At 54.8% G+C, this 25,145-nt stretch overlaps 7 protein-coding genes across 7 annotated transcripts; 5 read left to right on the top strand and 2 right to left on the bottom strand.

Moving 5' to 3' along the window:
- On the top strand, positions 1–747 carry HD553DRAFT_270931 (uncharacterized protein; the record flags this gene model as incomplete). The annotated part of the gene is made up of 3 exons (XM_046177685.1): positions 1–322; positions 394–458; positions 544–747. 3 exons carry the CDS (start codon positions 1–3, stop codon positions 745–747), a joined length of 591 nt encoding a protein of 196 aa, XP_046037347.1.
- Positions 748–2,775: 2,028 nt separating this feature from the next.
- HD553DRAFT_334807 (uncharacterized protein) lies at positions 2,776–4,407 on the bottom strand (the record flags this gene model as incomplete). The annotated part of the gene is made up of 6 exons (XM_046182165.1): positions 2,776–2,931; positions 3,049–3,168; positions 3,326–3,428; positions 3,471–3,701; positions 3,958–3,989; positions 4,336–4,407. The coding sequence occupies 6 exons, from the start codon at positions 4,405–4,407 to the stop codon at positions 2,776–2,778; spliced, it is 714 nt and encodes a 237-aa protein (XP_046037346.1).
- Positions 4,408–5,764: 1,357 nt separating this feature from the next.
- HD553DRAFT_270715 (kinase-like domain-containing protein) lies at positions 5,765–8,204 on the top strand (the record flags this gene model as incomplete). The annotated part of the gene is made up of 9 exons (XM_046177676.1): positions 5,765–5,900; positions 5,967–6,059; positions 6,128–6,210; positions 6,283–6,498; positions 6,701–7,149; positions 7,211–7,590; positions 7,663–7,815; positions 7,880–8,064; positions 8,124–8,204. 9 exons carry the CDS (start codon positions 5,765–5,767, stop codon positions 8,202–8,204), a joined length of 1,776 nt encoding a protein of 591 aa, XP_046037345.1.
- A 4,473-nt stretch (positions 8,205–12,677) lies between these two features.
- HD553DRAFT_271121 (Pleckstrin homology domain-containing protein) lies at positions 12,678–15,923 on the top strand (the record flags this gene model as incomplete). The annotated part of the gene is made up of 6 exons (XM_046177694.1): positions 12,678–12,794; positions 12,868–12,974; positions 13,044–14,651; positions 14,713–14,831; positions 14,896–15,734; positions 15,807–15,923. The coding sequence occupies 6 exons, from the start codon at positions 12,678–12,680 to the stop codon at positions 15,921–15,923; spliced, it is 2,907 nt and encodes a 968-aa protein (XP_046037344.1).
- An 899-nt stretch (positions 15,924–16,822) lies between these two features.
- Positions 16,823–19,626, bottom strand: HD553DRAFT_309402 (uncharacterized protein). Its single transcript, XM_046179681.1, has 10 exons — positions 19,445–19,626; positions 18,838–18,890; positions 18,558–18,758; positions 18,428–18,483; positions 18,261–18,345; positions 18,098–18,188; positions 17,943–18,017; positions 17,751–17,864; positions 17,407–17,678; positions 16,823–17,327 (listed from the first exon to the last, which is right to left on the bottom strand). Exons 1-10 carry the CDS (start codon positions 19,455–19,457, stop codon positions 17,166–17,168), a joined length of 1,122 nt encoding a protein of 373 aa, XP_046037343.1. The 5' UTR covers positions 19,458–19,626; the 3' UTR covers positions 16,823–17,165.
- Positions 19,627–19,811: 185 nt separating this feature from the next.
- On the top strand, positions 19,812–22,665 carry HD553DRAFT_309401 (mid region of cactin-domain-containing protein). The gene is made up of 8 exons (XM_046179680.1): positions 19,812–20,113; positions 20,204–20,912; positions 20,997–21,254; positions 21,330–21,958; positions 22,030–22,095; positions 22,155–22,298; positions 22,370–22,438; positions 22,509–22,665. The coding sequence occupies exons 1-8, from the start codon at positions 19,839–19,841 to the stop codon at positions 22,513–22,515; spliced, it is 2,157 nt and encodes a 718-aa protein (XP_046037342.1). The 5' UTR covers positions 19,812–19,838; the 3' UTR covers positions 22,516–22,665.
- Positions 22,666–22,860: 195 nt separating this feature from the next.
- HD553DRAFT_309399 (dehydrogenase E1 component-domain-containing protein) lies at positions 22,861–24,956 on the top strand. The gene is made up of 7 exons (XM_046179679.1): positions 22,861–23,029; positions 23,116–23,214; positions 23,299–23,406; positions 23,482–23,568; positions 23,651–24,118; positions 24,194–24,576; positions 24,666–24,956. The coding sequence occupies exons 1-7, from the start codon at positions 22,979–22,981 to the stop codon at positions 24,691–24,693; spliced, it is 1,224 nt and encodes a 407-aa protein (XP_046037341.1). The 5' UTR covers positions 22,861–22,978; the 3' UTR covers positions 24,694–24,956.
- The last annotated feature ends 189 nt before the right edge of the window (positions 24,957–25,145 follow it).

Here is a 25,145-nt window from a genome sequence, read left to right as displayed (position 1 = left end):
ATGCAGGGCACCATTCCGGGCAAGTTTCCGCCCAACTTGCTCAAGCTATTCGCTCCCCGACCCCCACCTACCTTCATCAAACCTCTCGGTCGGGACCCTCACGAACCCGGTCCCAACAAGCTGGACGGCGTGGCCGAAGTCCTCAAACGTCTACATGCCGAGAATGAGGAGAAGATGTTGACCGAGGAGCAGACGGGACAGGGGAGCGAGGCCGAGGGCAAGGAAAAGGGGTTCACGTTGGCCAGAGAATACCAGAGGCAGTTGAAACGGGAAGAGAAGAAGAAGCAAAAGGAAGAGTACAAGAAGAACCTCGAAAAGAATTGTACGTACTGGTGTGCTGTATCGTTGTCACACAGTTTTTGCTAGTATCGCTGAACATTTAAACCTTTCTAGACAACCCGCAAGAGGATCCCAAAGCTGAGGGTGACCCGTACAAGACCCTCTTCATCTCCAAACTCGTACGTTTTCGTCCTGTGTCCTTCTCTACCTGTATGCCAACTTCCTGTCCTGAAACTCTGCCTCCTCGACCTACCCACCTCGCAGTCCAAAAAAGTCACGGAAGAAGACCTCCGCAGAGAATTCGAAATGTACGGCGCGATCGAGCGAATCAGGATCGTCAAGGATAAAAAGGGAAAGAGCAAGAGTTATGCGTTCATCGTCTTTGATCGGGAGAGGGATATGAAGGGTGAGTCTGATGTCGACTGTCGCGAGCATGTCGAGATGAAGGATGCGCTACCATTTCGGTGACTGATACCTGTACTTACTCCCGATATACCTACCCCGGTGCAGCCGCCTATAAGGACGCCGAAGGGATCCCGATCCACCATAAAAAGATCCTCGTCGACGTGGAACGAGGCAGGACTGTCAAGGGTTGGAAACCCCATAAACTAGGAGGAGGCTTGGGTGGTCGTCCTAAACCCGTAGATCCGGTTGCCGTCGCACCGCCCATGGCGCCCGTCTTTGGAGGGTTCCGAGGTGGCATGCGAGGAGGTGATCGGGGTGGATTCCGAGGGGTGAGTCGGGATTTTTCGTCATGCTTCATGTCGTCCATCTTCTTAGGCAACGAGCTAACATGAAAACTCTGTGCACCGACAGGGACGAGGTGGGTTCCGTGGCGGATTCCAGCGAGGAGGATTCGGTGGTGGGGATCGTGGTGGCTTTGGCGGTGGTGGATTCGGCGGACGAGGAGGATTCCAAGGCGGACCACCAGGCGGTGGATACGGAGGGTGAGTCGCGGCAAATCTTCCTGCTCCGAGCGATGGCATGGATCGAGGCTGATACCGCTTGTGCTTGTTTCATGTCATTTTAGCCGTGGAGGATTCGGGGGCGGGGATCGAGGCGGTTACGGTGGTGATCGAGGCGGCTTTGGCGGAGGTGGTGGTGGTGGTTTCGGCGGCGGTGACCGAGGCGGGTACGGTGGTCCACCTGGAGGAGGTTATGGAGGGTAAGTCTCGCCGTCCTACCTTGTCCTGCGTGTATCCTGTTCGCCCAACTGACCCTCGATCCGACTGGGACGTCTCCGTCACAGCCGAGGCGGCTTCCAGGGCGGCGGTGGAGGTGGCATGAACTATGGCGGAGCACCAGATGCTGGCGCACCAGCAGGTGTAAAGCGAGAATACGGTAGCAGCGGCGGTGGAGGTGGTGGTGGATACGGTGGTGGGGCATACGGAGGGGGTTACGACGACAGGGACTCGAAACGGGCGAGGTATTAGCGGAGGAGCGAGGATCCTCTTGAGAGAAGCCAGAGCTGGGCCTTGGGATCAGTCGGCCTGACGGCGCCCCGTGGTAACAAGGAACTCGGGCGTCTACTATGTGTTATTTTTGCTTTTGACGACGCATTTTCCATGAACCAATTCGAACTCGGCATGGGAACCCTCAAACATGGGGGAGATCTGTATTATATATACCTGCCGATATTCATCTTTACCCGATCGAGCTTGTTCTTGGACATCTAGCTCCAACGAGATGAGCCATGTTCCTCGACATCCCCTCGGCACAATCGACTTTAAACCCCTCTCGCGGAGTCGATCTCCCCTCGGCACCGCCGACCTCTCTGTTCCAAGCACCCAACTTGACATTCACGGCTCTCCTGGGAGTTGGCACTTCGGACTGCCGCTTGAATGTCCCTCGGAAGAATATCAACCCATCTTGTGGGAGGATTGGCAGATTCTCAACGATCCCACAGGCTGGATGACCGTGTCATTTGTCACCAATGGGACTCGCCTACTCGGCAGACTGGCCCTCCACTTAACAGCCGCCGCATCGCTCTCGTCTCAGTATAGCATGCATCGCGAGAGTGGCCAGTGGCCTTACTCTGTTCGCGAGGCCAGTAGCGCAAGTAGGATGCATGTGTAGTGTGCGCCTTCAATTTGAACAGTCGCTTGGTTGTATGCCCCTCATCCTGTATTGCAACATCTTTGCTCTTCCCATCAGGCGCAAGAAGCTTGGACGTGAGAAACTCGGCAAGCCGCTCTGCCGTCCTGTATCGAAAACAGCTTCGACAGTAAATATACGTCGATAGTTGCCTGTCTGTTCGTGCTAAGTGCATCGATGATCGATGAGTCGCGAGTCTGCAGATGGCGGACAAGCAAGATATTCAGCCAAGCTTGCGTCATGGATATGTAATTTCTTCGCTTTTGCTCTTCAACACCCCAGAACAGGATATACCTCTTCAAGGCTTGCAGGCAAACCTTCAGCAACGATCTCCAAGTTCTGGTAGAACATGATACCATGTCGCAGTCAACACACTTCATCCTATGAGACTTGTTAAACTGATCACTTGTTCTCGTTAACAACCCTGTCGACGACCGTGGATGATATCTTGCCAGGATCGAAACGCCCGACGAGCCAGCGAGGAGCAGCCAAATGCATGGAGGACCAGGCTTGTCGACCTTCGCTCAAGCGCTGATACATGGCAGCGACTGCATGAGTCTGTGAGTTGTTCCGATCGCGATCGAGTGAGCGGAAGATCCGGAATTTTCAGCGTTATTGAGCCGGAACCAGACTGCTCCACGCTCGGGCATCTTGAAAGAGCGCTTGAAATCTCACCATGGACCACCCGATACGCATATGAGACGTCGGACGAAAATTGACGAGCTTATGACAATCATGAAACACGAATGAGAAAGGCTCTTCCTCCTCCTTTACGGCGCCTGGATTACGCGGAATCTGTTGCGTCCAAAACCAGTCTGGGCGAATCTATCAACAAACTCTCACTCGACAAGGATACGCTGGACCACTGACGCGGAATCTACCTCGATTGATTGATTCTGATTAAACAAACTGTGTGTACATCTCGGTGGATATTCGATCGAAGGCGGCGTACGGTGACCGGGATCAAAGGTTTGATATGTGTCGGATCGGGACCGGGACCGGGTGAGGCGCGATCCTGAACGGGAGGATTGGATGTGGGGAAGAGGGCAATTGCGCTGGAGGTGTAAGTAACCGGAGAATCAAACTCACGTTCTCACCTTTCCAACATCGATGGATTGTCAACCGTGTGGCCATGCAGACCCGTCGTTGAAACGAGATTGTTCGTTTGTTGTGATCGGCGGATCCGGGCGAGGGGAGTTGGTACCTCCCCGAACTTGGTACTTGCCTCTTTGGGATTCTTTCCCCGGAAAGGCGCCATTTGTTTGCGCGGGGGAGGGGAGAGGGACAAGGACGATGGGTTGCATCGACTATCGGGGTTGTCTGTGCTTCTGAACACAATAGCCGGTATATCGTATCAGACAGCGTGATGACATGAACTGCGAGGAGCCGGTCGAGTCTCAGAGGTCGAGAAAGATGGGCAGGCAGAGTTGACTGATGGTCTCCACGGGAGTATGGGTTAGTGGTCGCCCTAGAGTCCGAGGACTGAATCCTATTCTACAATTCCGGGGCGGTTGTGGGCGCTATTTCTTCTCCTTTTGGGCAAAGAGAGCGGTCAGTTTTGGGTCGACCCGGGGTAAAGTGTACTTAGCTACTTGGCAACCTCGCACGTCGTATTCCTGCAGAGATCAGAGATAGACCTACATCAAGACTGTTCGCTCTCGCCGTTATCGATCGTTTCAACCTAGGAACGAGGTCGATCGAGGGACCAAGGGATCCAGACTTTGACAACAATCCCGCGCACAAGAGGGAAACGAGTCTCGCGCAATCATCAAATTCAATCAAAATCGATACCACCACACTCATCCTGACCTCGAAGCTCAAACCGTTTGACCTCTTCGACATCCGATCACATCACTTCCTCGTTCTCAGACGTCATCGTTGAACACTCGTCGTCCCTTGGCAATCCAAGTAGATCCGCTAGATCCGCTACGATAGCTGAGCCGGTTTATACAAGCAACGTACCATCAACCTGGTAACCTTACTTTGGTCGATTCCATCAACACACGCAATCAACCGCACGCACGCCTCCCCCATCCTTTGACAGATCCATTCCCTTTACACCGTCATCTCTCTACAAGGATCCTCACCGCTTGAAAGCCACCACATATACGATCACCAATTATCCACCTACCGATCTTGCCAAACCCACTCGCTTGAGACCCCGAACTATACACAAAAGAATAGCTCCAGCCACGACCTAGTCTCTCCCACAAAGAGCTACTACGAGAGGGAAGCGAGAACGTTCCGCAAGAAGAGACTGGTTCTCGTCGCCTGTCATCTCACGACCCTGTCATGAGCGGTAAACCGGGAAGTCCTAGCAGGAAGATCAGACACCCACAAGCTAGCTGTGAGTGGATAACGAGCACACAGCTGTACCTCGGAAACGAAGAAGGGCATGTCGGTTTACCGTGATCTTGCTCACGACCTCTTGTCGTACCGCACAGACACCGGCGCTCAACCCCTTTCACCATCATCCCCTGACATGTCTGGCAATTCCCGCTCGACTAATCCCAACGGGACCGCAGGGATCTCGAGGACGATCGAATACACCCGACCTTCGCGAAACTCGGCTCACATCCCACCTGGTCAGGACATGTCCATGGGCATGACCTCGACCTCGGGTCCAGGTTCGAATGCGGCAGGACCTGGTCCTTCATCGACGGGAGGAAGCAAGCTGATGTCGCCCATCAGTGATCTGCCAGGGTCGAATGCTGCCTACTATTCGGGCTCGGGATCAAAGTTCGATTCGCCCTTGGAAAAGCCTTGGGATCTGCCCATGCCGAGTCGTACGGCACCTCAACCGCCTACACCGAGCGGGGGTTTGACACCCGGAGGTCTCTCGGCCCACGGGGGATGGGAGAGGGACCCTGCCGGCCAAGCTTCGCCAGGAGGAGCGTCGACGAGGGGGAACAAGTCGGCGGGAAACTCGCCCAACCCGAACAGGTTTTCGCAGAGTTTCGAAAAGGCTGGGATGGCAGACTATTCAAATGGGTCGGTCAGCGCACGAGGCGCAGCGAGTGGGACGGGCGGACCTCCTCCTCGACCTTCACGGGCGGGTACGATGCCCCTGCTCGACGCTCATACTGGCTTGACCGCGATCAACACAGCCGTAGGACCTGGAGGATCTCACGGGATCACGTCCCCGTCAGCGTCAACCGGCCGACCGACGAGCTCGCATTCGCCTTACCTCGCCTCGCCGCATATGAACTCATCCATGTCAGCGTCCCCGCCCATGCCCGCCGTTCCACCAAACTATAACCGAGCACCTGCATCGACATCGCTGTTGAACAATGCGAACGGGAACAGCCCTCATCTCCCCGCTCCTCCGATGGCGTTGCAACCTCCTCCCTTGCATCATCAACCGTTCTCGGCACCTGGGAATCCGTACGCCATGGCAGGGCTCGACGGAGAGGTCGAAAAGGCTGGACTCGGGGTCGACGACAACGAAAAGTCCAAGGGGAGGGAGAGGAGCGGGACAAAGTCAAGCACCAAAGAGGGCAAAAAGGGCGTGTTTGGATTCATGACGGGTGAGTTCGGGTCTGACTGGGTCGGCGGTGAAGCCGGGGTACTGATCTCTCGACGACCTTGTTTAGACCTCTTGAACACCAAGTCGGCCGTTGTCATCTCGGCACCCTACGATCCGGTGCACTTGACTCACGTCGGTTTCAACTCGGACACCGGCGAATGTGAGTCGACTGGTGGGAGGATGATCGTCGAACGCTTTAGAGCTGACCAATGCTGGACTTTTGCGCAGTCACGGGTCTGCCCAAGGAATGGCAGCAGACGTTGCAGGCTAACGGTGTAACGCGAGAAGAACAGGAAAAGAATCCCCAAGCTGTCAGTCGCCTGGGTACTTGCAAATGTCGACGTGATGTTGTGCTAATCGTCTGTGTTTTCGCTCTTCGACAGGTCCTGGATATCATGAAATTCTACGGAGACAACATGGCCAACGGTCACAGTATACAAGAAGGCGTCTTTGACAAGATGAAAAACGCCGCCGGGTCTAACCGGAGTAGCGGCGAGGCCGAAGGCGAGGCTGGTCAACCAGTCTCCTTGTCACAGGCGGCAGAGATCGCAAAAGCTCACGGATCTGAGAACGCGTTCATGGCCAAATATGCTCATCCTGTAAGTTAATCATATCACTCAGTGACACTTTTGAAGGGGTGTCACTAATGCGTTATTTATCCGACAGCGGACGGCTCCTCCACCGCCACCGCCAACGAGCAAAAAGGCTGGTATGCCAAAAGTCCCCGGTCAGGTCAGTAGATATTCGTCCTCCGACCGAGTTGTTGACGTATTTCTAACCTTGGTCTCGTGTTCAACCTAGGGAGATGTTCGGAGCGCACCCCCACCACCAGGCCCGCCTAAACCGTCGAGAATGCAGAACGTACCTACGGGGACTTCTGTGCCACCGGCGCTCGATCGATCAGTCTCGCAGCGAGCACCTCCCACCCAGGTCGCACCGAAAGCGCTCGACCGGTCCATGTCGCATCGGCATCCGGATCCTCGGCAACCGCCACCTCCCACCGCCCAGCCAAGTCAAAAGGCTCCCATGCAGTCATCCCACCCGTCTCGCGCTCCAGGCCAGAGCGGCAGTGCTGCCACAGCGGCCCTGTCGCGTCAAGCGAGTAAGGCCGCCCCAGGTAGTGGAGCGGCGACCCCTCGACGACGGGAAAAGCCCAAGGAGAATTTCGATGTAGTCGCACGGCTCAAGGCGATTTGCACGGATGCGGATCCGACCAAGCTGTACAGGAGCCTGGTCAAGATCGGACAAGGGTGAGTCACGTTCGAGCGTCTCGAGCGATGCATTCGAATCTGACGAACGACCCATCTCTAGTGCCTCTGGAGGTGTCTACACTGCGTACCAGCTCGGTACCAACGTCTCAGTGGCCATCAAGCAGATGAATCTCGAGAAGCAGCCGAAGCAGGACCTCATCATCAACGAGATCCTCGTCATGAAGTCGTCTCGCCATCCCAACATTGTCAACTACATCGATTCTTTCCTTTACAAGGGAGATCTTTGGGTCGTGATGGAGTACATGGAGGGCGGTAGTCTGACCGACGTGGTGACCTGCAACATCATGACCGAAGGTCAAATCGCCGCCGTGAGCCGGGAGACGGCCGAGGGTCTGCGGCATTTGCACTCGCACGGTGTCATTCATCGAGATATCAAGAGTGATAACATTCTGCTCAGCATGACCGGTGATATCAAGCTCAGTGAGTACCCAGTCCCGAGGAGCAGGCAAGCCAGCTGGCCGATCTAAAACCCCCACCCCACTCACTCAACAGCCGACTTTGGGTTCTGTGCCCAAATCTCCGATCCGGCCAACGCCAAGCGGACGACCATGGTGGGAACGCCGTATTGGATGGCGCCCGAGGTTGTGACACGGAAAGAGTACGGCCCCAAGGTCGATATCTGGAGTCTGGGAATCATGGCCATAGGTAAGATCGGGGTTTCGCTTCAGAGCGTCGAGGCAAAGTCTAACTAGTTCGAACCCGTGTGCAGAAATGATCGAGGGGGAGCCGCCATACTTGAATGAGAACCCGCTTCGGGCTCTGTACCTCATCGCAACGAACGGGACACCCAAAATCAACAACCAGGAGTCACTTTCTCCGGTGTTCCGTGACTATCTCGCGCGATGTCTCGAAGTCAATGCCGACAAGCGACCCGATGCAGCGCGACTGCTCCAGGTGAGTCGGCAGTGGTGAACCTATGCTATGACTGTATTGACAACGTCTTGACCTTGCAGCATACGTTCTTTAAATCGGCCGAACCTCTCAAAACGCTGGCTCCCTTGATCAAGGCGGCTCGAGAGCAGGCCAGAAAGTAGGGGCCAAACAGTCCAAGGACGATAAAAGGCCATCGACCGTTTCCTCACCCCTTATACCTCGGGCATGCTAGCATGTCTCTTCTTTTGCGATTCGTCACCGCAAAACCGGGCTGGACTGGATCAGACGTCTTTCTTCGCTGGTAGCCGGTGCGCTCATCCCGGCTATGATCTTACGTATTCCCTCTGCCTGCCGGTCGCGCCCCTCCTCTCTCATTCTCCTCCACCCCGACCTCCTCTATTCTTTGTCTCTCTCTTAACGAACCTTCCTCCCTGCATCTTTTGTTGTCTTGTTTCTACTGGCTGCAACGCCACGATCATGACGATGGTGATGATGATGACTTGCTGTATTTGCTCCGGGTCCCGAACTGAGCAAACGCTCGCGCGTCCGGGTTATCCGGGGTCGTCCCTCTTTCGATCGAACAAAAGCGATCTCTCCAAGCATTCCACGCGAAGACTCGGCGATCGCCCAGTTAGTCCGATTCTCGTTCCTTTTTGTCCGCCCAGGAGAGACTTGCATCCCTCGCTCTCCCTCCTCTTCAGCCCTCCTCTCGATCGTGGACAATCTGATAGACCGACCCATCTCTCTATCTCTCTCTCTTGTTGGTGGCTTGTGGGTGGGCGTTGCTGGAAAACGTTTCTAGAATGTCTAACCGAACCGAGCTCATCGAAACCAGGAACCAACTCAAAGCGATGCGGTGAGCCGAAAACACCTTGCGGTCGACGTTCAAGCCAAGGCGGTGCTCTCTCTGCGTCTCCCGCTATCGATGATCGCTCTGGGGTCTCGATGGCGACGGACGGTAGTGTTGCGGTTTGAGATAGATTGATCTTCCTACCTCGCTCCATGGCGGCGTCCCGTCTTGTCCACCGCTTGGAGGCACAATCTCTCCTTCGAGCTGCGAGCCATCCCGACGAAAACCTTGGCTTCTTGTGGCAATTGTACGCGTCAGCCTCGGTCATTACAGCCACCCATCTACAATCCACTATCTCCCAGATACCGGACGAGCCGGGATGATGGGTCTTGTCTGACTCGGAATGGGGTGACACCCCCACGCACCAGGCCCCCTGGACGTCGCTCTTTGTTCTTTAGCCACGAGGCTGGCTCGCCGGGAGCGAGACATGAGCTCGATGAGTACAACGATCAACGATCGGCTGTGGGCCCAAGACATGGTATCAACACCGAATCGGTGGATAGATACAGCCACGGAGATCGTGGACACATGGCTTTGAGTCCTACGTTTCGTTGATGCCTTTTTTTTTTGTTCACGACGACCCATGATCGAGGGCGTATGAATCGTGTGCAACTCTGCTGTGTTGATCACAACATGGATGCCCATCATCATCATCATCATCTTCGTGCACCATTCCTTCGTCCGTCTCTAGTATTATCGTGATATCGTGTCTGCGTTTCTACATCGTTAGCAAGATCTCCCGCCCAGAACCATGCATTCACGCGAATCCAGCATACAGATCCTCGACATGAGCGATTTCGACGAACTGGCGGACTTCGCCGACCTGTTCACCGTCCCGCCGACCTCGACCTCGTCCAAGTTTTCTTCCTCCCGGTCACCGTTTTCCCCAGCAATAGCCTCGACCTCGACCTCGTCCGTGTTTCGACCCGAGTCGATAGCTTACCCTTCTGGCATCCCGCTCGAGTTGGACCTGTTTGATGACGAGGCCGAGTATCTGCACCGGGCCAGCCCGAGCTCTGAGAGTGGGGAGAGCGGGAGTGGAGTGCGGGCTGGAATTAGGATGTCAACAGCTGATGCAGAGGGGATCCTTGCAGGTGAGCCCAAGAAGCGTTTCATATCGGATAGATCAAACGTACAGGGCGGCTGATCGGGAGTTTCGCCAAACAGAACTGAACATGGACGAGGACGATTCGATCAGCCCGACGCTTCCGACGTTTGATATGAGGACGCGCGTTTCAAGGGATCAGACCGAGATCCGGGCGCCATCACCATCTTCATCCTCGACGTCAGCGTCATCGTCGTCGTCGGGTTTCATGCCGATCATCTTGGAGATGAGACCTGGTGAAACGATCCTCGAACGTCATGATGACGCGATGCAACGTGAACACTCCTTTGGATCTTCGTCAAAGGACCCTCGTGGTGGCGTCGCGGCGGGACGATCATCGCGGTACCGAAGTCGACCTGCCAGCCTGGCCACGACCCTTCGACCGAGACGGGCGAGCACGGGCGCAGGACTGTCTGATTGGATCTCGATGTACGACCCTCAGACGCCGACGGCCATCGTGGATCTCGAGAGGATGGCGAGCGGGTTCCCCTTGATCCCTCAGGCGGTCGACGAGGAGGAAGACGTCGAGGACGGTCTGAGTGGCGGGACGAGTCGCGTCACAGGGCTTCCCAGGGGGTTGGACCATGATCGGCTGGATTCGATCACGAGTTGGCAAAGGGATTGCTGTGAGTTGAAACGTTTTCCATCAGAATGTTTGATCATCGGGAAAATCCCCCCCCCCGTGACTCGGGCATCCATACCTTTTTCTCCCTGTCGCAATGTCGCGCTCCCTTTGTTGTTGCCACCTCGGCGACAGTCGACGATCATCTGAAACCTAATCAAACATGCACAAGCGAGACGACACAACGTCCGTGCGATGATCGTTTCCATCGATCGATCAGTCCTTCGATCGAACCTCTCTCCCGCTCTCCCTCTTCCTTCCCGTTCCGTTCTATCGCCTCACCCTCGATCGCTGACAATCGTTCCACGTTGTTGTTCTGTTATTGTTCGTCGCCGTATACCATCAAACATCATCACCATCACATCAAACACCAATGCCGACGCGATCCAGGCATCAACTCGACATCGATTTCGGATTCCCATAAAGATCCAAGGAGAATCGTATCCTGGGATCCGACGACGACGTCGAATGAAGTCGATAGACTCGGTGAACTCTGTTCACTCGGAAGAATAGTCATTCAGCGACAAGATTCCGATCGACCCACGACCACGAGATCATCTCCCTCTTCGTCATCACTTTTACTTCGAACCAGATCCCTTCCGGATCTCGAGACGGCGTTTTCCGACCACACGAGACGTCAGTTCCATCAAAGGATCCTTCAGTGGCTGCCCGACAACATCATGGCAGGCTACCTTCAGGTAGAGACCGGTCTTCAGATTTCAGACGAATCGTCAAAGGACATCCACGCTCGGAGGTCACCACGACTGTCGACCTACTCGGCGTCAAACAGGCACCTCGCACCGCCTCAGCTGCCAAGGGTACCCGAGGAGTCTTCGTTGACCGACATTCAGTTCTCATCGCCACCTCAACTTCCTCTGCGACAATTACCTGTTCGATCGTCGGCACACTCCATACATTCCAGTCGCTCAGTCGATACATCCTACTCGATCCCATCACTCGCCTTGTCCCATACCGAGTTCTCGCCAAGCACCTCGACCTCGACCGACACGGGGCTTATGACCTCGAGTTCGAGCGGCTCCGGGACGTTTGGCTCAAAGGCCAGGTTAATACGACATCCACTTCCCAAGGACGACGCATATTCCGCCCGAGAATCCGTTCGTATCAAGGCGTACGTGCGTGGTCAGGAAGACGAACGGGAGGAAGAAGGAGGGCTGTACGCGAATCCTTTACGGGAACTCGACCTCCAAAGGCCTGTGAGCAACAAGTCGAATGGGACTCGACCTGATGCATCTTCAAGACCCAGTGGACACTCGTCATCCCTCGAGACCCTCACAAAGGACCTAGGATCCGATTCAAAGGGACTTTCCACTCCTCATGGTGATCAACAGGCTACGATAGATGGCTCCACCACCAGGTCTTATCGATTCCCCATAACACCAGATGGCGGTAGTCCGCTCTTTTTCGACGTCACTTCGGTCCTTGAAAAGGGATTTGACTACGACAAGGAGAACGACGTTAGCAGCACGGGCAACCCGGATGAAAAGCACGAGGTGGACATCAAGGTCGATCCATACTCTCCAAACGTTAAATCGCTCTCGTCTGCCTCTTCACGCCGAGGTACAGGAGCTAGTGGGACAGACACCGACGTGCATTCGATCTTCGCCACATCGAGCGCTTCGGATTTGCACGGAAGAAGAAATCAACAAGGTTGGGAATCAGGCGACAAGCGTTTCGTGCTGGAAGAACCCATCCGCACTGTCAACGACCATATACGGGTAGAAAGGTCCGGGTCGATCTCGACGACCGCTTCCAAGTCGACTCAGTCTTTGACGGTACCCAGCAACAACACCACCATCAGACCGCTCCACTTGTCCTATAACCCTTCGTCACGCAGGAGTTCCCTCGCTGCCACTCAATCCGACAGTGGCTCTGCACACCCCTTTGCCTCGCGCAACTCGCCCAATCCTACCACATCGGGCAGCTTTGAATTCTACAATCATCATACGGGAATGAACAGCCCCGGAACACTCGGTTCGGCACGCGGGATGACACATTCCATCAGTATGCCTCAGGTCACATTGGTCGCTCCGGAGGACATGGAAAAGCTCGATGACGAGGTCTGCGTGATCTGTTGCGAGAGCTTGAACCCTTTGTACCGCTTGGCAGGGGAGAAGCCGAACGTCACCTCCGCCTGTGGTCATAGTCTGCATCATGTGAGTCTCAGAGTCTCGATTCCGCACAGGCTTTGCGGTGACTGATCGCTTCAACGTCTGACTCCCATGACAGGCCTGTTTCACTGCGGTATATGGTCCCGTAAAATTGGCGCTCTCGCGTCGAGACTTGGGCGTGTGTGGCGTGTGTCGTCAGCCGATGCGCTTGGACCAGGATGAGGTGTTCCAGGGAGGCGGGAACAAGGGAGGCGGGAACGACAAGTTTGCCGCCATGATGGGTTTGGAGGGAAGCAATGGGACGAACCGCTCAAGACGAGGCAACAACATCACGACGTCGTCTCGTGGACAGCTTCCGAGCGAGTTTACCAAGGCGACGAGGAGCCCCATGGTTGACGCGGCGTCTATGTCGTCGTTTGCCTCTTCAGCCGACAAGAACGAGCAGGAAGCCGACGACCCCGTCGACATTCCCCGGAAGACCAGTGGTAGCGGGTCCATGATCCCCCAGGTCGTCGTTCCCACCATTACCGTCAAGGCCGAGCACAGCATCATCTCCAAAAGGGTTGATAACGCCAAGAGGGGTTTGACCTGTATGATCACGGTACAAGTCCCGCCATCAGGACGACGACCTTTTTACAAAAGCAGGGATGCGGAATCCCCAGCTTCGATCGACAGTCAATCTGGAATGCCGAGGGCGCGGACGATAGGCGGTCTCTCGAGCGCGGTGCCTGCCACTCCAGACAGTAGCGTCCCACCTAGCTCTGCGAGGTCTCTAGGCCCGGACCCCTTTGCTCACGTCGCAGCCGATCTGAAGCATCGACTAGCCGACTTCAAGAGCAGCGGACTCGATACTCTGGGCCGGATCCGCCTGTTCGACATACTCCAGGTCCGCAAAGGACAGTTCGTACTGGACATCATGGTCTTCTTGTACGACATGGCTATCGTCTGCGTTGCCGAGGAAAAGAAGCGGGGATTGAAATCACTACTCACTTCGAGCTCTAGCAGCAACAATCTTCGTGGCGGGGATGACAGAAATTCGAAAAAGTCTAAGGCGCCTCTCAAGTTGAAGGGCAGGATCTACTTTAGGGACGTATCTCGGATCGTAGACTCCTCGCTCGCAGGAGAGTTGAGCGTGACCATTCAGATGAAGGCGACGAACATCGAGAGCTTCATTCTGGTCTTTCGCGACAAGTCCGCCCAATCTCTCTGGATGAACACCCTGAACATGGCTCTAGCGGAATGTAACGGTGCCAGCTCCGCTATACCGATGACACCCGTCTCACCACCTAATTCGGGCATATCGAGTAAACTCGCTCGGATGGGGATCCAGGAGCAGGTCGTCTCGGCAACGCAGTTCCGAAAGGAAAGCATGTCCTCGGCTGTTTCACTGCAGACTACTAGTGACGTTTCGGTAGCCAAGCCTCTTGCACCTGTCCATACCCCCCTCGACCTAGTCATTGTCGTCCCCGTCCCTTCGATGAAGAGTCCCGCGTCCGCTTCCACAACCCTCAAGCTGGACCTCGTCTCTTCTACCCTCAATTTTATTGTTGCCTCCTTAGGCAATCATGACAGGATCTGTATCGTCGCTTATCAGGCCGGATTTGACGGTTGGGTCAAGCGAACTCCTTTCCTCAATGCAACCCGCTACGAGAGTCGAAAACGCCTTGACAAATTTGTCCTGAGTTTGGTCGATAACGAGGGAGATACGTACGAGCAATTTGCCGTGCCAGGGACAAGAGATGAGCAAATAGACATCGTGAGCGCCGTGAACGCTTCGCTGGATAATACTCTACAACGAAAAGGCAAGAACCCGATCAGCGGTATGATCGTGGTCAGCGACACGGGTGGGATTCCTAGCCGGTCCAGCATGGACTTGGTTATAGCTCGACTCGAAGCAGCCAAGTCAGTTCTCTATCTGCGCGCCTGTCATTCACATGAACTTGCAACTGACCCTTCCTCGCAGTGTACCGATCCATGCTGTTGGTTTCACCAAGAGCCACGAGCCAAGTCCTCTATGGCTGCTTTCCAATGCCACGCATGGCACTTATGTCTCTCTGACTCACGATTGGAATCAGCTCAGAGGTGAGTGGCTTGGTTCGATACGCCTCTACCGCGATTTCAACATCTAACCATCATCATCTTGTAGACGTCTGCGCCGGTATTCTGGGCGGCTTGATGAGCATCGTCATGGGTTCGGTCAAGTTGTCGCTATCGGCAACGGTGCCTCAATTCCGTATCCGACGCGTTCAGGGAGCTCAAAGCACCATGATCTCGACGGATGGTCATACAAGCGAAGTCGACTTGGGACACCTGGTATCAGGATCCAAGATCGAAGTTCTGGTGGACTTGGAACGGGAACGGTCCGGCTCTGTGGACGAGAATGGCGACCCTTCCGATGACGATGCCCATTCTGCCGGATCGAGCCTCCATCAAGTCCAAAAGACGAGAAGCATCGCGAATGCCGAGCCTCACTCCGCCGACTCGAACCTGAACCAGATGTGGGAAGAGGGAGCACTGGAAGAAATCCCGTTACTGTCCGTCGACTGCCAGTACATGGACCCGGCGGCTAGGAGACAGATCGCTCGTCTCAGCGACCCTCGGCTCCTCATGATCACGCTTTCAGCCTCTCAACCAAGCAAGCAAGTCGCCGCTCCCGAAATTCTGCGACGCAAGGCAGAGTTGCTTGCGAGTGAATCCATGACCCGCGCCGTGCTGCTGGTTTCGCGCAACAACTGGGCACAAGCGCGCCGCATAATTTCGGAGACGAGCAAGATCTTGGCGTTCAACTTGTCTAACGCCATGAATTCGATCCCGAATACCCTTCAACGAGCCACCCCATCAGCCATCCGCAAGGAGACCGAGGCTAGAGTCACGACTCATCTATACTCGGCGATTCTAGAGGATCTCGACGTACTCGGTGAGGGGTGCGATGAAGAGGTCAAGGAGGTGTTTGAGCGCGATCAGCGAACATACTCTGCCCAGCAGGTCAGTTTCGGATGGCGACTTCATTTCGATTACCCGGTCTTTCGTACTGACGTAACAATTTCATCACGATAGGCACTTATACTCAGAAAGCAGCTGTCCTGGACATCGCGCTCCGCGACGGAACAGCTATATATCACGGAGGGTTCGCAAGAACTGCTCGGCATCTCTCGCTCCTGGTCGCAGCGCTGAGAGACTCGATAGACCTGCATTTAGATGGTCAGGACGTTTTGTATTTTTTGCTGATAGCGTTGGTCGAAATAACTGTATGGCTACGATATGACACTAAAGTGACAAACAAATTTGTTCCCTCCACCGAAGGATCCGCTTCTTGATTTTATGACTTCAGAACCTCATCGATATTTTCATTGGAAACATAGAACAATGCAAGGTTCTGGCTCACCCCAGGGATATCTATCTGACGACTTCAGAAGGTTGGAACCGTTACCAAGTTGATATACAAGGATAGACGGCCCGAAGAACATTTCAGAGCCAATACAAAGATGAAGATGTTTTCCTTGAATTTCACATGACAGTCAACAAAGACACGTTCAAGATGGAGATGGGGGCCCAAACTAAGCCGATACGCCCTAGCGTTGCAATCGAGAGCATTATTTTTGCCGCCGATTTGGAAGATGACCCTGCCGTATGGCAGCTCTGCTGGGATACGGAGCTGACGTTTACTTCGTGCGTCATTCCCCCATCAACTCCTGCACAAAGCCGAATTCCCAGGGCTCACAGAGGCGGACCTACTCAAGCCGGAGTACCGTGAAAGGGTGACCTATTACTGCCTCTACTACAGCCGGTACCCCATTTGTCCGGGTGGCGTTCAGTCAGAATTGGAGAGCTTGAACAATTACCTTTCCCGCTCACTGCCCTACGACACCTGTATTACCTTCTCTGAACTCATCAACGTACAATGTGTTACCGTCAGGGCCTTCCAGGACGAAGCGCAAAGCCGTGCCAGGATGTATATCCGACGAGCAGCATACGAGAGCCAGCTTACCATGTTCACCAACGCAGGAACTCATCATAGATCATGAATTGCTTCGGGTTGACAAGGCGCACGGACGTCCTGTGCCAACAAGCCATCAGATGCGCATTCTCAATCTTGTTTCTCCATGGTATCATAAATACACGTTTGAGCGCCCTCGAAATAGAGAGACGACGGGAAATGAAACACTATTCCACGTCCTAGCCGAAGCGGCAGTGAACGGGGCTAGGAAGCGTACGAATAAAAGCAGCACAAGATACGGAAAAAGAGGAGTCGTCTATTGCCTCTCGTCCCCGTTTGACCCGTGATCGAATCAAGGAAACAGAGAGCCTAGAAGACGCCACCGAGAGAAAAAGCACAAAAGCACGGAAATTTCACCGTCTATCCTGCCACGCCCTGCGTCACGTCCCCATCGCCGTCGTTGCTGCCGTGATTACAGCTCACGACCTAACGATCAGGTAAGCGTCCTCCTCCTCGGGTACACCCTTGATGGCCTTGGCCAACTGTCGGTAGACGGGGTCGCTGTCGACGTGCTGGAAGTACCTGAGCTGCCAAGACGATCCGGCGGCGGCTTCGTCTTTTCGCATTTGCCTCTGCTCGTTCTGTGGACGCAAGGGTCGGTTATACATATGCATCAGCTGGTGCCGGTTTGCGCAAAGCTGCTCTTTGCGAAAGACTCACCTCGATCCTGCTCTTGTCTCGCGAGGCGGCATCGTAGTCACCGGTCCTGATCCCGTTGGCCACCTTGGACCACAACCTCCTGCTCTCCCACTCGCCCTGCTCCTCGATGGGCTTGACTGAGACCTCGGTCTTGGGCACGGTCGAGTCGGTAAAGACCTCTTCCGTCTTGTGGACCTTGCCGATCCCGGTCCAAGTTCCTTCGTAGCTCTTCACCGACTTGCCGTTGTGCGTCAAGGTGGCCTTGTACGAATGGGCCTTGCCCGAAACCCATCCTAAATGGTGTCGCCAAGGGTCAGCTCAGGGCCACAAATCGATGCACGGCAAGGCGGTGAGCGCAGACTCACCCTTCCCCTTGTAATCGATGGTGGCGACGTAACCGGTGTCACTTGAGATGGCGGTCGAGTCGGCCAACTCGATGTAAGGCGAACCCCAGATCAAACCCTGGATCTGCAACTTCGCTACAGAGGTCGTCGTAACGTGTCAAGACAGGTCAGTTGCGTTGCAAGGATGATTGAAATACATGTGGCGAAACTCACGCAGGGTGATCAAGTAGTTCTCCTTCTTTCCATTCGGAAGCGTGATGGTCAAGGTGGCATGTCCGTTCTGCTTGACTGTGAATTCAGATGAGTTAAAAGGTCAACTCTTGCCCTTCTCGCATCGCAACGACGACGAGCAGCCGCGTCGGACTAACCGATAATGGAACCGCTGCTGAAACTGGTCTTCTGCCCCGAGTGACCCGAGAGCGCGACACCAGCCTGCTTGTTCTCCAAGTGGTAGGCGGTCTGCCCGGGTCGTACGGTAGATCAGTGTCAATCGCCTTGGGCTGTTCGAATATTTGTTCAGGGCAGGCTTACGATAGGGGGGTGGTGAGAGACCTGCTCGACGATCAAGTGGGTGTCCCCCCGTCCGTTGACGTTGGGCCAGACTCCAAAGAATTGCCTGTTCAACGACGATCGAGCGATACATCAGCGTCCTGCGTGAGTGGGACAATGTAGCAGAGCATTAGATGACAAGGACTTACTCTCCCAGTACGGGGTTGAGGGGCTTCTTCTCGGATCCCATCTTCTCGTTACGGGTCTGACCACGCGATACCAGCGTTATCAAATTAGCCTTCCCGACCGCCTTCCATCGCCTGGAGGGAGAAGACTCACGGTGTACTGTCCCTTGAGGGTACAGATGAACCACCTCAAGACCCTCTCGGCCCTCTCCTGCTCGTCCCTGCCTTGAGCGATATCGGCAAAGAGCTCGGGTCGTTCTCCCCAGTAAGCGGGGAACTCGGTGAGCGAGGTCGGGGAGAGGATAAAGGGAGGGGCAGTCATGCTCGAGAGATCGCCGGTCATGCTGGCCAGCGACTGTTAGGGCACAGGGAAGACGGTGTCGGCAAAGTTAGTATCGAGCGAGAAGAGAAAGAACAACATGGCGGAGACGAACCTTGATGAAAGACGACCATCCGGCCTTCTGTGCCTCGGGGACAACGTTGGTACCTGTCAGAGAACCAAGAGGAAAACGAACGAGAGAGTTGTCAGCGATCTCGATACAGGACAAATCAGCGTTTTCGAACGGAATCCAGGAAGAACAGAGGGAGGACAAGGGGGGTTGAATGCCTCGGTGGTTGATGACGGCCAGAGAGGAAATACACCGATTCCATCCCACGGCCATCCCCGAGAGAGAGCATCTGGATCGTGTTCACCAATATGCTCCTGTGTGTTCGGACCTCAAGGTGGAGCCGGACAACACATCCCGTTTGTCTGCTCGTTGTTTCCCTCTCACACCACATCAACCGATGCGCGCGACCAGCTCGAGAGGGTTCCACGCTCATCAATCGATCGATCAGGGTCGACCGTCGAATCGTCCGATCGCCTGAACCGCTGCAATTCCTTGCTTCCTGGATCTTCCATTTTCTACCTATCGATGAGTTGCCTGCCCAGGTTCTGGTGGTTGTTGATTTCCTCTTCGAGCGCTTTCGATGATGCGACGTGGGTGTGGGAGACGAGCGAGCGGAGGGGGAGAGAAAGGGAGGATGACAGGGGTGTCTTACCTTCGTCAGCCATATTGTGTATGTGTGTTTGCCTGTTATGTGGTTGTTTGTAGGTTACTAGGTAGAGTTTGAGGAGGCTGTCCAGAGTGTGAAATGATGGGTTGATGATCGGTGTCTGAGGTTGATGTCCCTCTGTGTGTCGCAGTGGATGGGATGACGAGGAGCGACGACGACGACCAGAGGGGCGAGGGGGGAGAGAGAGGCTGCGCGTCATCAACCACACACATCAAGCACGCACGGACATCCATGATAACCCTGATAAACACTTTGATGTCCGCTAAACCGTGGGCTACCCCGGCATCTCTAGACATGCTAGACATGCTTCTATGATCTATGATCATCATCGATACAGTCTAGCATCGAACAACAACAACCCAGCAACTACAAGACGACAATGTCATCACGCTACGAAGAGAGAGACGATCGATACCGCTCGGACGACCGTCGTCGAGACCGAGACCGGGACGAGCCCGCATCATCCGATCGACATCGAACGAGAGACCGGGATGTCGACGATCGCGAGGCAAGACGGCACCGCAAGGACGACGATGATCGTAGAAAGGGCAGGAGTGATAGTAGGAGTAGGAGTCGGGAGAGATATTCGAAGCGACGGAGAGATCGGAGCGAGAGTCGGGATAGGGGAGAAAAGGACAAGAAGAAACGACACCGGTCAGTCCCGCCTGCCACTTTCAATCCATCTTCATTCTGCTCGGTGACTGAAAGAACCTTTGTCCAATCCGCTCCGAACCCTCCTCATAGCTCACGATCCCCCTCCCCTCACTCGCTCAAAAAGGCCGAGAAGAAGGCAGCCAAAGCCGCCCGCCGCCGTGAAGCCGAACTCCAAGCCGCCCGTCAGGTCGCAGAGATCAGCATGTATACGGCCGAAGACAACCCTTTCGGGGACAGCAACCTCGGTCAACAGTTCAAGTGGGTCAAGAAACGGGAACAGGAGAAGAAGTTGGGGATCAGCGACGAAGAGGCCGCGAGACGGGATCAGGTGAGGAGGTTGGAAGCCAAGGAAGAGCTCGAACGTCTGAACAAGCGTCGAGCGGAACGAGAGGTCGAGATGCAGCTCCGGGAGGAAGAGGAAGCGCGTCTGGCCCGACTGGCGGAATCGGCGCAGATGGCCGAGTGGGTGGCGAAAGAGGACGATTTCCAGTTGGAACAGTCCCGACGTCGAGCGGGGATCAGGATGCGGGAGAACCGAGCGAAAGCCATCGACTTTTTGGCCATCAACTTGAGATTTGCGGATCCGACCAATGGAGGGGACGGCGGTGCCAGGGCCGGGTTGACGGGACCGGGCGAAGAGGACGTTTGGGGTTGGGAGGACGCGGGGTTGGAATGGGATATCGACGAGCCTTGGTTGATATTCGAGAACCTCACGCTGGAGGACATGGAAGAGCTGTCGGGGGATATCAAGATGTACCTGTCCCTGGAAAAGGCGCCCGTCAATATCGAATTCTGGGAGGTGAGTCGAGCGAGATTCTCCGAAAAAGACTTGCTTAGCTTCGCGAATCACACTAACATATATTCAATCGAACCCCACCCGCAGTGCATGGAAAAGATCTGCCGCGATCGGATCCGTCAAAAACACCTCGAACGCGACCCGTCCCTCAACGCCGCCCAAGGTCGATCGACCAACGTGGCGGTCGAGACGGACATTGCCCGGCTGCTCGAGGGCAAGACGCACGAACAGCTCTTGGCGCTCGAGCAGAGCGTGAGGATGAAGTTGGCCAGGGCTAGCAAGGAACCGATCGATGTGGATTATTGGGAGGGGTTGTTAAGGAGTCTCGAGGTGTGGAAGGCCAAGGTCGGTAGTGACGAAACTAAGTTGGGAGGTCTCGTTGCATGCTGATAAATACCACGTTCTTCTCGTTTGAAACAGTCCAAGCTGCATCAAATCCACCTGGTCGTCATGCAGAACCGACTCGAACAGCTGCGTCAACGTCAACGAGAACAAGCGCTCAAGGTGCAGGAAGAGCTCGGTGGCAAGATGGCTGGTGGAGACTCGCTCGACCCGGCAGCGGCGGCGAGACAGGCGGCCGAGTTGGCTGCAGAGGAGATGGACCTTGGGGACGATCTGGGCGAGGCTGGAGAGGACGAACAGGTCGAGCCGTACGACAGGGAAATGTCGCCCGAGCTATTGGACGGCAAGGAATTGTCTTACGAGGACCGATCGCTGCCCATCGTCGACGAGGAAGAGAGCCTGCGTGCCCTCTTTGCCGCTCGTCGACTCGTCACCTCGACGACCTTTATTCCGCGAGCACAACGCGCTACCAACGTTCAAGAGACGGTCAACGCCCCCTCGTTCGCCGATCTCGCTGCCGAACGTTTATACAGAGAGGAAGCCGCGAAAAATTTGGACGAGGACGAAGAGTTCTTCAACCTCGACGAAGGGTTGTTCAACCCGGGGACTTATACGTGGGAAGACAAGTTCAGAGCGAGGAAACCGAGGTTCTTCAACCGGGTCCATACCGGATTCGAGTGGAACAAGTACAACCAGACGCATTACGAGTGGGTCTGAGCGGCTTGAGGTGGCTATGTTTCGTAATCATCTTGCTGACAATCCCCGTTCCGCCATGTAGTTCGGACAACCCGCCTCCCAAGGTTGTCCAGGGTTACAAGTTCAACATATTCTACCCCGATCTCATGTGTGTACTAGCCCCATCGATATTCGTGACTCCACAACTGACTAGTCCCATATACACAGCGACAAGACGGAGACCCCTTCGTACAAGTTCGTCCGGGACAAGAACGACCCGGACACCTGCTTGCTCGTGTTTACCGCTGGACCGCCTTACGAGGATATCGCTTTCCGTATTGTCGACAAGGAGTGGGAATACAGTCACAAGCGGTAAGCTGGGATGTGTCTCAGCATTCGTGCCACGAGGACGATGCTCATCAGGACGGCTTGTTTCTCGATAGGGGTTTCCGTTCCTCGTTCGATCGAGGTGTTTTGCAGCTGTACTTTAACTTTAAGCGACAATTCTACAGGCAAGTGGAGACCGTCGATTTGATCATCGTGGCGCAGTTGCTGATATGGATCCTTCTGCCCATTATACAGGAAATGATTCAGTCATATATTGTGCCATTCTGTTTGCGAGTTGCTGCTGGATCTCGCTCGCTGTGCCTCGTGTGCCCTCTCATTTGTATCAAATTAGTCTTCTGTCATGACAGAGTTGATATCTACACAACGTTCACAATGACATCCATATGAGCGACAGGATAGGTTGAGAGATGCATAGCTGGAGCTGGGTATTGATCGTATAGATCGTGCTGTCAGGTGTTCTCTCGTCTCACTGACCTGAGACTCTTCGCAGACCTTGTTGTATTTCTCTTTATCCGTCCCGCGCGCGAGGCGGCTCGTGGGTTGCGGCTCTCGCATTCCCCAAGCAAAACATCACCAACCCGCTGCTCTCAAACTCCCGATCAAGTGTCGATTCCATCTTTCACATCCTACACCTACTCTCTCCCTGCTCCTTTCCTTCTCCTCCCATCCTTCAAGACCACCTCAGACCCACACCCTCCAAAACAATGTCTTTCAGGGCTGCTCTGCGTCCTGTCGGGGCTCGAACTCTCAGGGCTGTGAGTGGTGACAGCGACGATCGGCAATCATCGACGACGACGACATGGTCGAGCTGACCTTGTCGCCTCATTGCCTCTCTCGACAGTCCTCACTGAAGGTTGCCGGTGTTCAGGCTCGATTCTTGGAGACTTCGGCTGCCGCTTCGTCCTTAGTTGGCGAGCTTCCCGAGGGAGGTTCAGAGCCTGTGAGTTGGCATGGGTCGATCTCGATGGCTAATGGCAAGATGGGCGTTGCCCGTTACTGATACATATTCGATTTACTCTAACAGTTCACCGTCAAGCTCTCTAACGACACTTTCCATTCGTACCGATGTGACCCCCCTTCGCTCGAGGTCACTACGACCAAGGACAATATGGTCGAGCTTTACTCGCAGATGGTGCGTGATGCATTGCCAAACCGAGTGTGAAGAGCGACGTCAAGGCTAACCTCAAACCCTTTGGCTCGGTCTCAGACATTGATGAGGCGTATGGAGCAGGCTTGTGACGCTTTGTACAAGGCCAAGATGATTCGAGGTTTCTGCCACTTGGCTATCGGTCAGGTTAGTTCGCAAGGCTTGTGAAAAGGCACACATGACCGACGGCTGATCACTATATGTGTCAATCGCGATTAACGTCTCGCAGGAAGCCGTCGCTGTCGGTATGGAGAGTGCCATCAACGCCGACGACCGAATCATCACCTCGTACCGATGCCACCCCTTCGCCGTCCTCCGTGGCGGTACCGTCAAGGGAGTCATCGCCGAGCTTTTGGGACGAGAGGCCGGAATGTCCAAGGGAAAGGGAGGATCGATGCACATCTTCACCCCCTCGTTCTTTGGAGGTAACGGAATCGTCGGTGCCCAGGTTCCCGTAGGAGCCGGTATCGCCTTTGCCCAAAAGTACTTGGGCAACAGCACCGTCACTTTCGCCATGTACGGAGACGGAGCTTCCAACCAGGGTCAGGTGTTCGAGGCTTACAACATGGCCAAGCTGTGGAACCTGCCCTGCGTGTTTGTCTGTGAGAACAACAAGTACGGTATGGGTACCTCGGCCGAGAGGTCTTCCCAAAACACCAACTTCTTCACCCGAGGTGACCAGATTCCCGGTATCCAGGTAGGTGTCGAGTCGCACGACGAGTTCCGGAATGTGATCACCGCAAGCTGATGACAACTCGTACTCGACGCGCAGGCCAACGGTATGGACGTTCTTTCCGTCCACCAGGCGTGCAAGTTTGCCAAGGAGTGGACCACCTCAGGTAAGGGACCTTTGGTCCTCGAGTTTGTCACCTACCGATACGGTGGTCACTCGATGTCGGACCCCGGTACCACCTACCGAACCCGAGAGGAGATCCAGAGGATGAGGTCGACCCAGGATGCCATCAACGGTATCAAGACCTACCTGAGCGAGTGGGGCGTGCTCGACGACAAGGAGTTGAAGAACATTGACAAGAAGGCCAAGGCCGAAGTCGAGCAGGCCGTCACCGAGGCCAAGGAGAGCAAGCCTCCCGGTCTCGACAAGTTCTGGGAGGACGTGTACTACAAGGGTACCGAGCCGGCGTTCCTCCGAGGAAGGTCAGTCGAAAAGAGGTCTCTTTACACACACGACGACGCATAGAAGCTGACAAGCATCCGTTTTATCTCTGTTTTACACATCAATACAGGACTCAGGACGAGATGAAGTACTTCTAGACGGGACGATTTTGGTCGATAGAGAGGGGCACGCGCACGAGATTGCAAGCCAAGTCGGAGTGATCAATAGACCGAAGTGTCTGATAGTCTGGGCGAGCTGAGCAGTTCGGGAGCGCGTGAGGGTGTATTATTCCATCCGGTGTAGAGTTTTTCTCGTTTGGGCGATATCATACGGTCTTTTCTGATGTCTGAGCCGTGCGATGCTTTTCGGGCAATGGACTTTCAAGTATGCATGTCACTATGAGAAGTCTGTCTCAAGGAAAGAGTGCGATTCAAGGTATGGTTGATTGGACTAGTCGATTTGATCAGAATGACATGAGTAGCGGGGTGATAGATGGAGCCGTGGAGGACGAGCACAACTTCAGGTGACAACAATGACACTATCAAGACGTCCTTTACCTCACGTTGCATTCAAGAAAGCGCACGAAGCACACACATCTGCGACATTCAAC

The sequence above is a fragment of the Filobasidium floriforme genome, assembly GCF_021052385.1.
Source record: "Filobasidium floriforme strain CBS 6241 chromosome Unknown HD553scaffold_8, whole genome shotgun sequence".
NCBI lineage: Eukaryota > Fungi > Basidiomycota > Tremellomycetes > Filobasidiales > Filobasidiaceae > Filobasidium > Filobasidium floriforme.
This window is presented reverse-complemented; position numbering and strand designations above follow the sequence as displayed.

Bases quoted from the DNA above. Each gene is read 5' to 3' on its own strand.
- HD553DRAFT_309402 (XM_046179681.1), bottom strand. The intron at 18,189-18,260 runs GTAAGCCTGCCC...CGACCCGGGCAG, and splicing joins TCTCTCACCACCCCCCTATC to ACCGCCTACCACTTGGAGAA. The intron at 17,865-17,942 runs GTGAGTTTCGCC...CGACCTCTGTAG, and splicing joins GAACTACTTGATCACCCTGC to CGAAGTTGCAGATCCAGGGT.
- HD553DRAFT_309401 (XM_046179680.1), top strand. From the start codon at position 19,839: ATGTCATCACGCTACGAAGAGAGAGACGATCGATACCGCTCGGACGAC. The intron at 21,255-21,329 runs GTCGGTAGTGAC...CGTTTGAAACAG, and splicing joins TCGAGGTGTGGAAGGCCAAG to TCCAAGCTGCATCAAATCCA. The intron at 21,959-22,029 runs GTGGGTCTGAGC...TCCGCCATGTAG, and splicing joins TACAACCAGACGCATTACGA to TTCGGACAACCCGCCTCCCA.
- HD553DRAFT_309399 (XM_046179679.1), top strand. From the start codon at position 22,979: ATGTCTTTCAGGGCTGCTCTGCGTCCTGTCGGGGCTCGAACTCTCAGG. The intron at 23,030-23,115 runs GTGAGTGGTGAC...CTCTCTCGACAG, and splicing joins GGGCTCGAACTCTCAGGGCT to TCCTCACTGAAGGTTGCCGG. The intron at 24,119-24,193 runs GTAGGTGTCGAG...CTCGACGCGCAG, and splicing joins ACCAGATTCCCGGTATCCAG to GCCAACGGTATGGACGTTCT.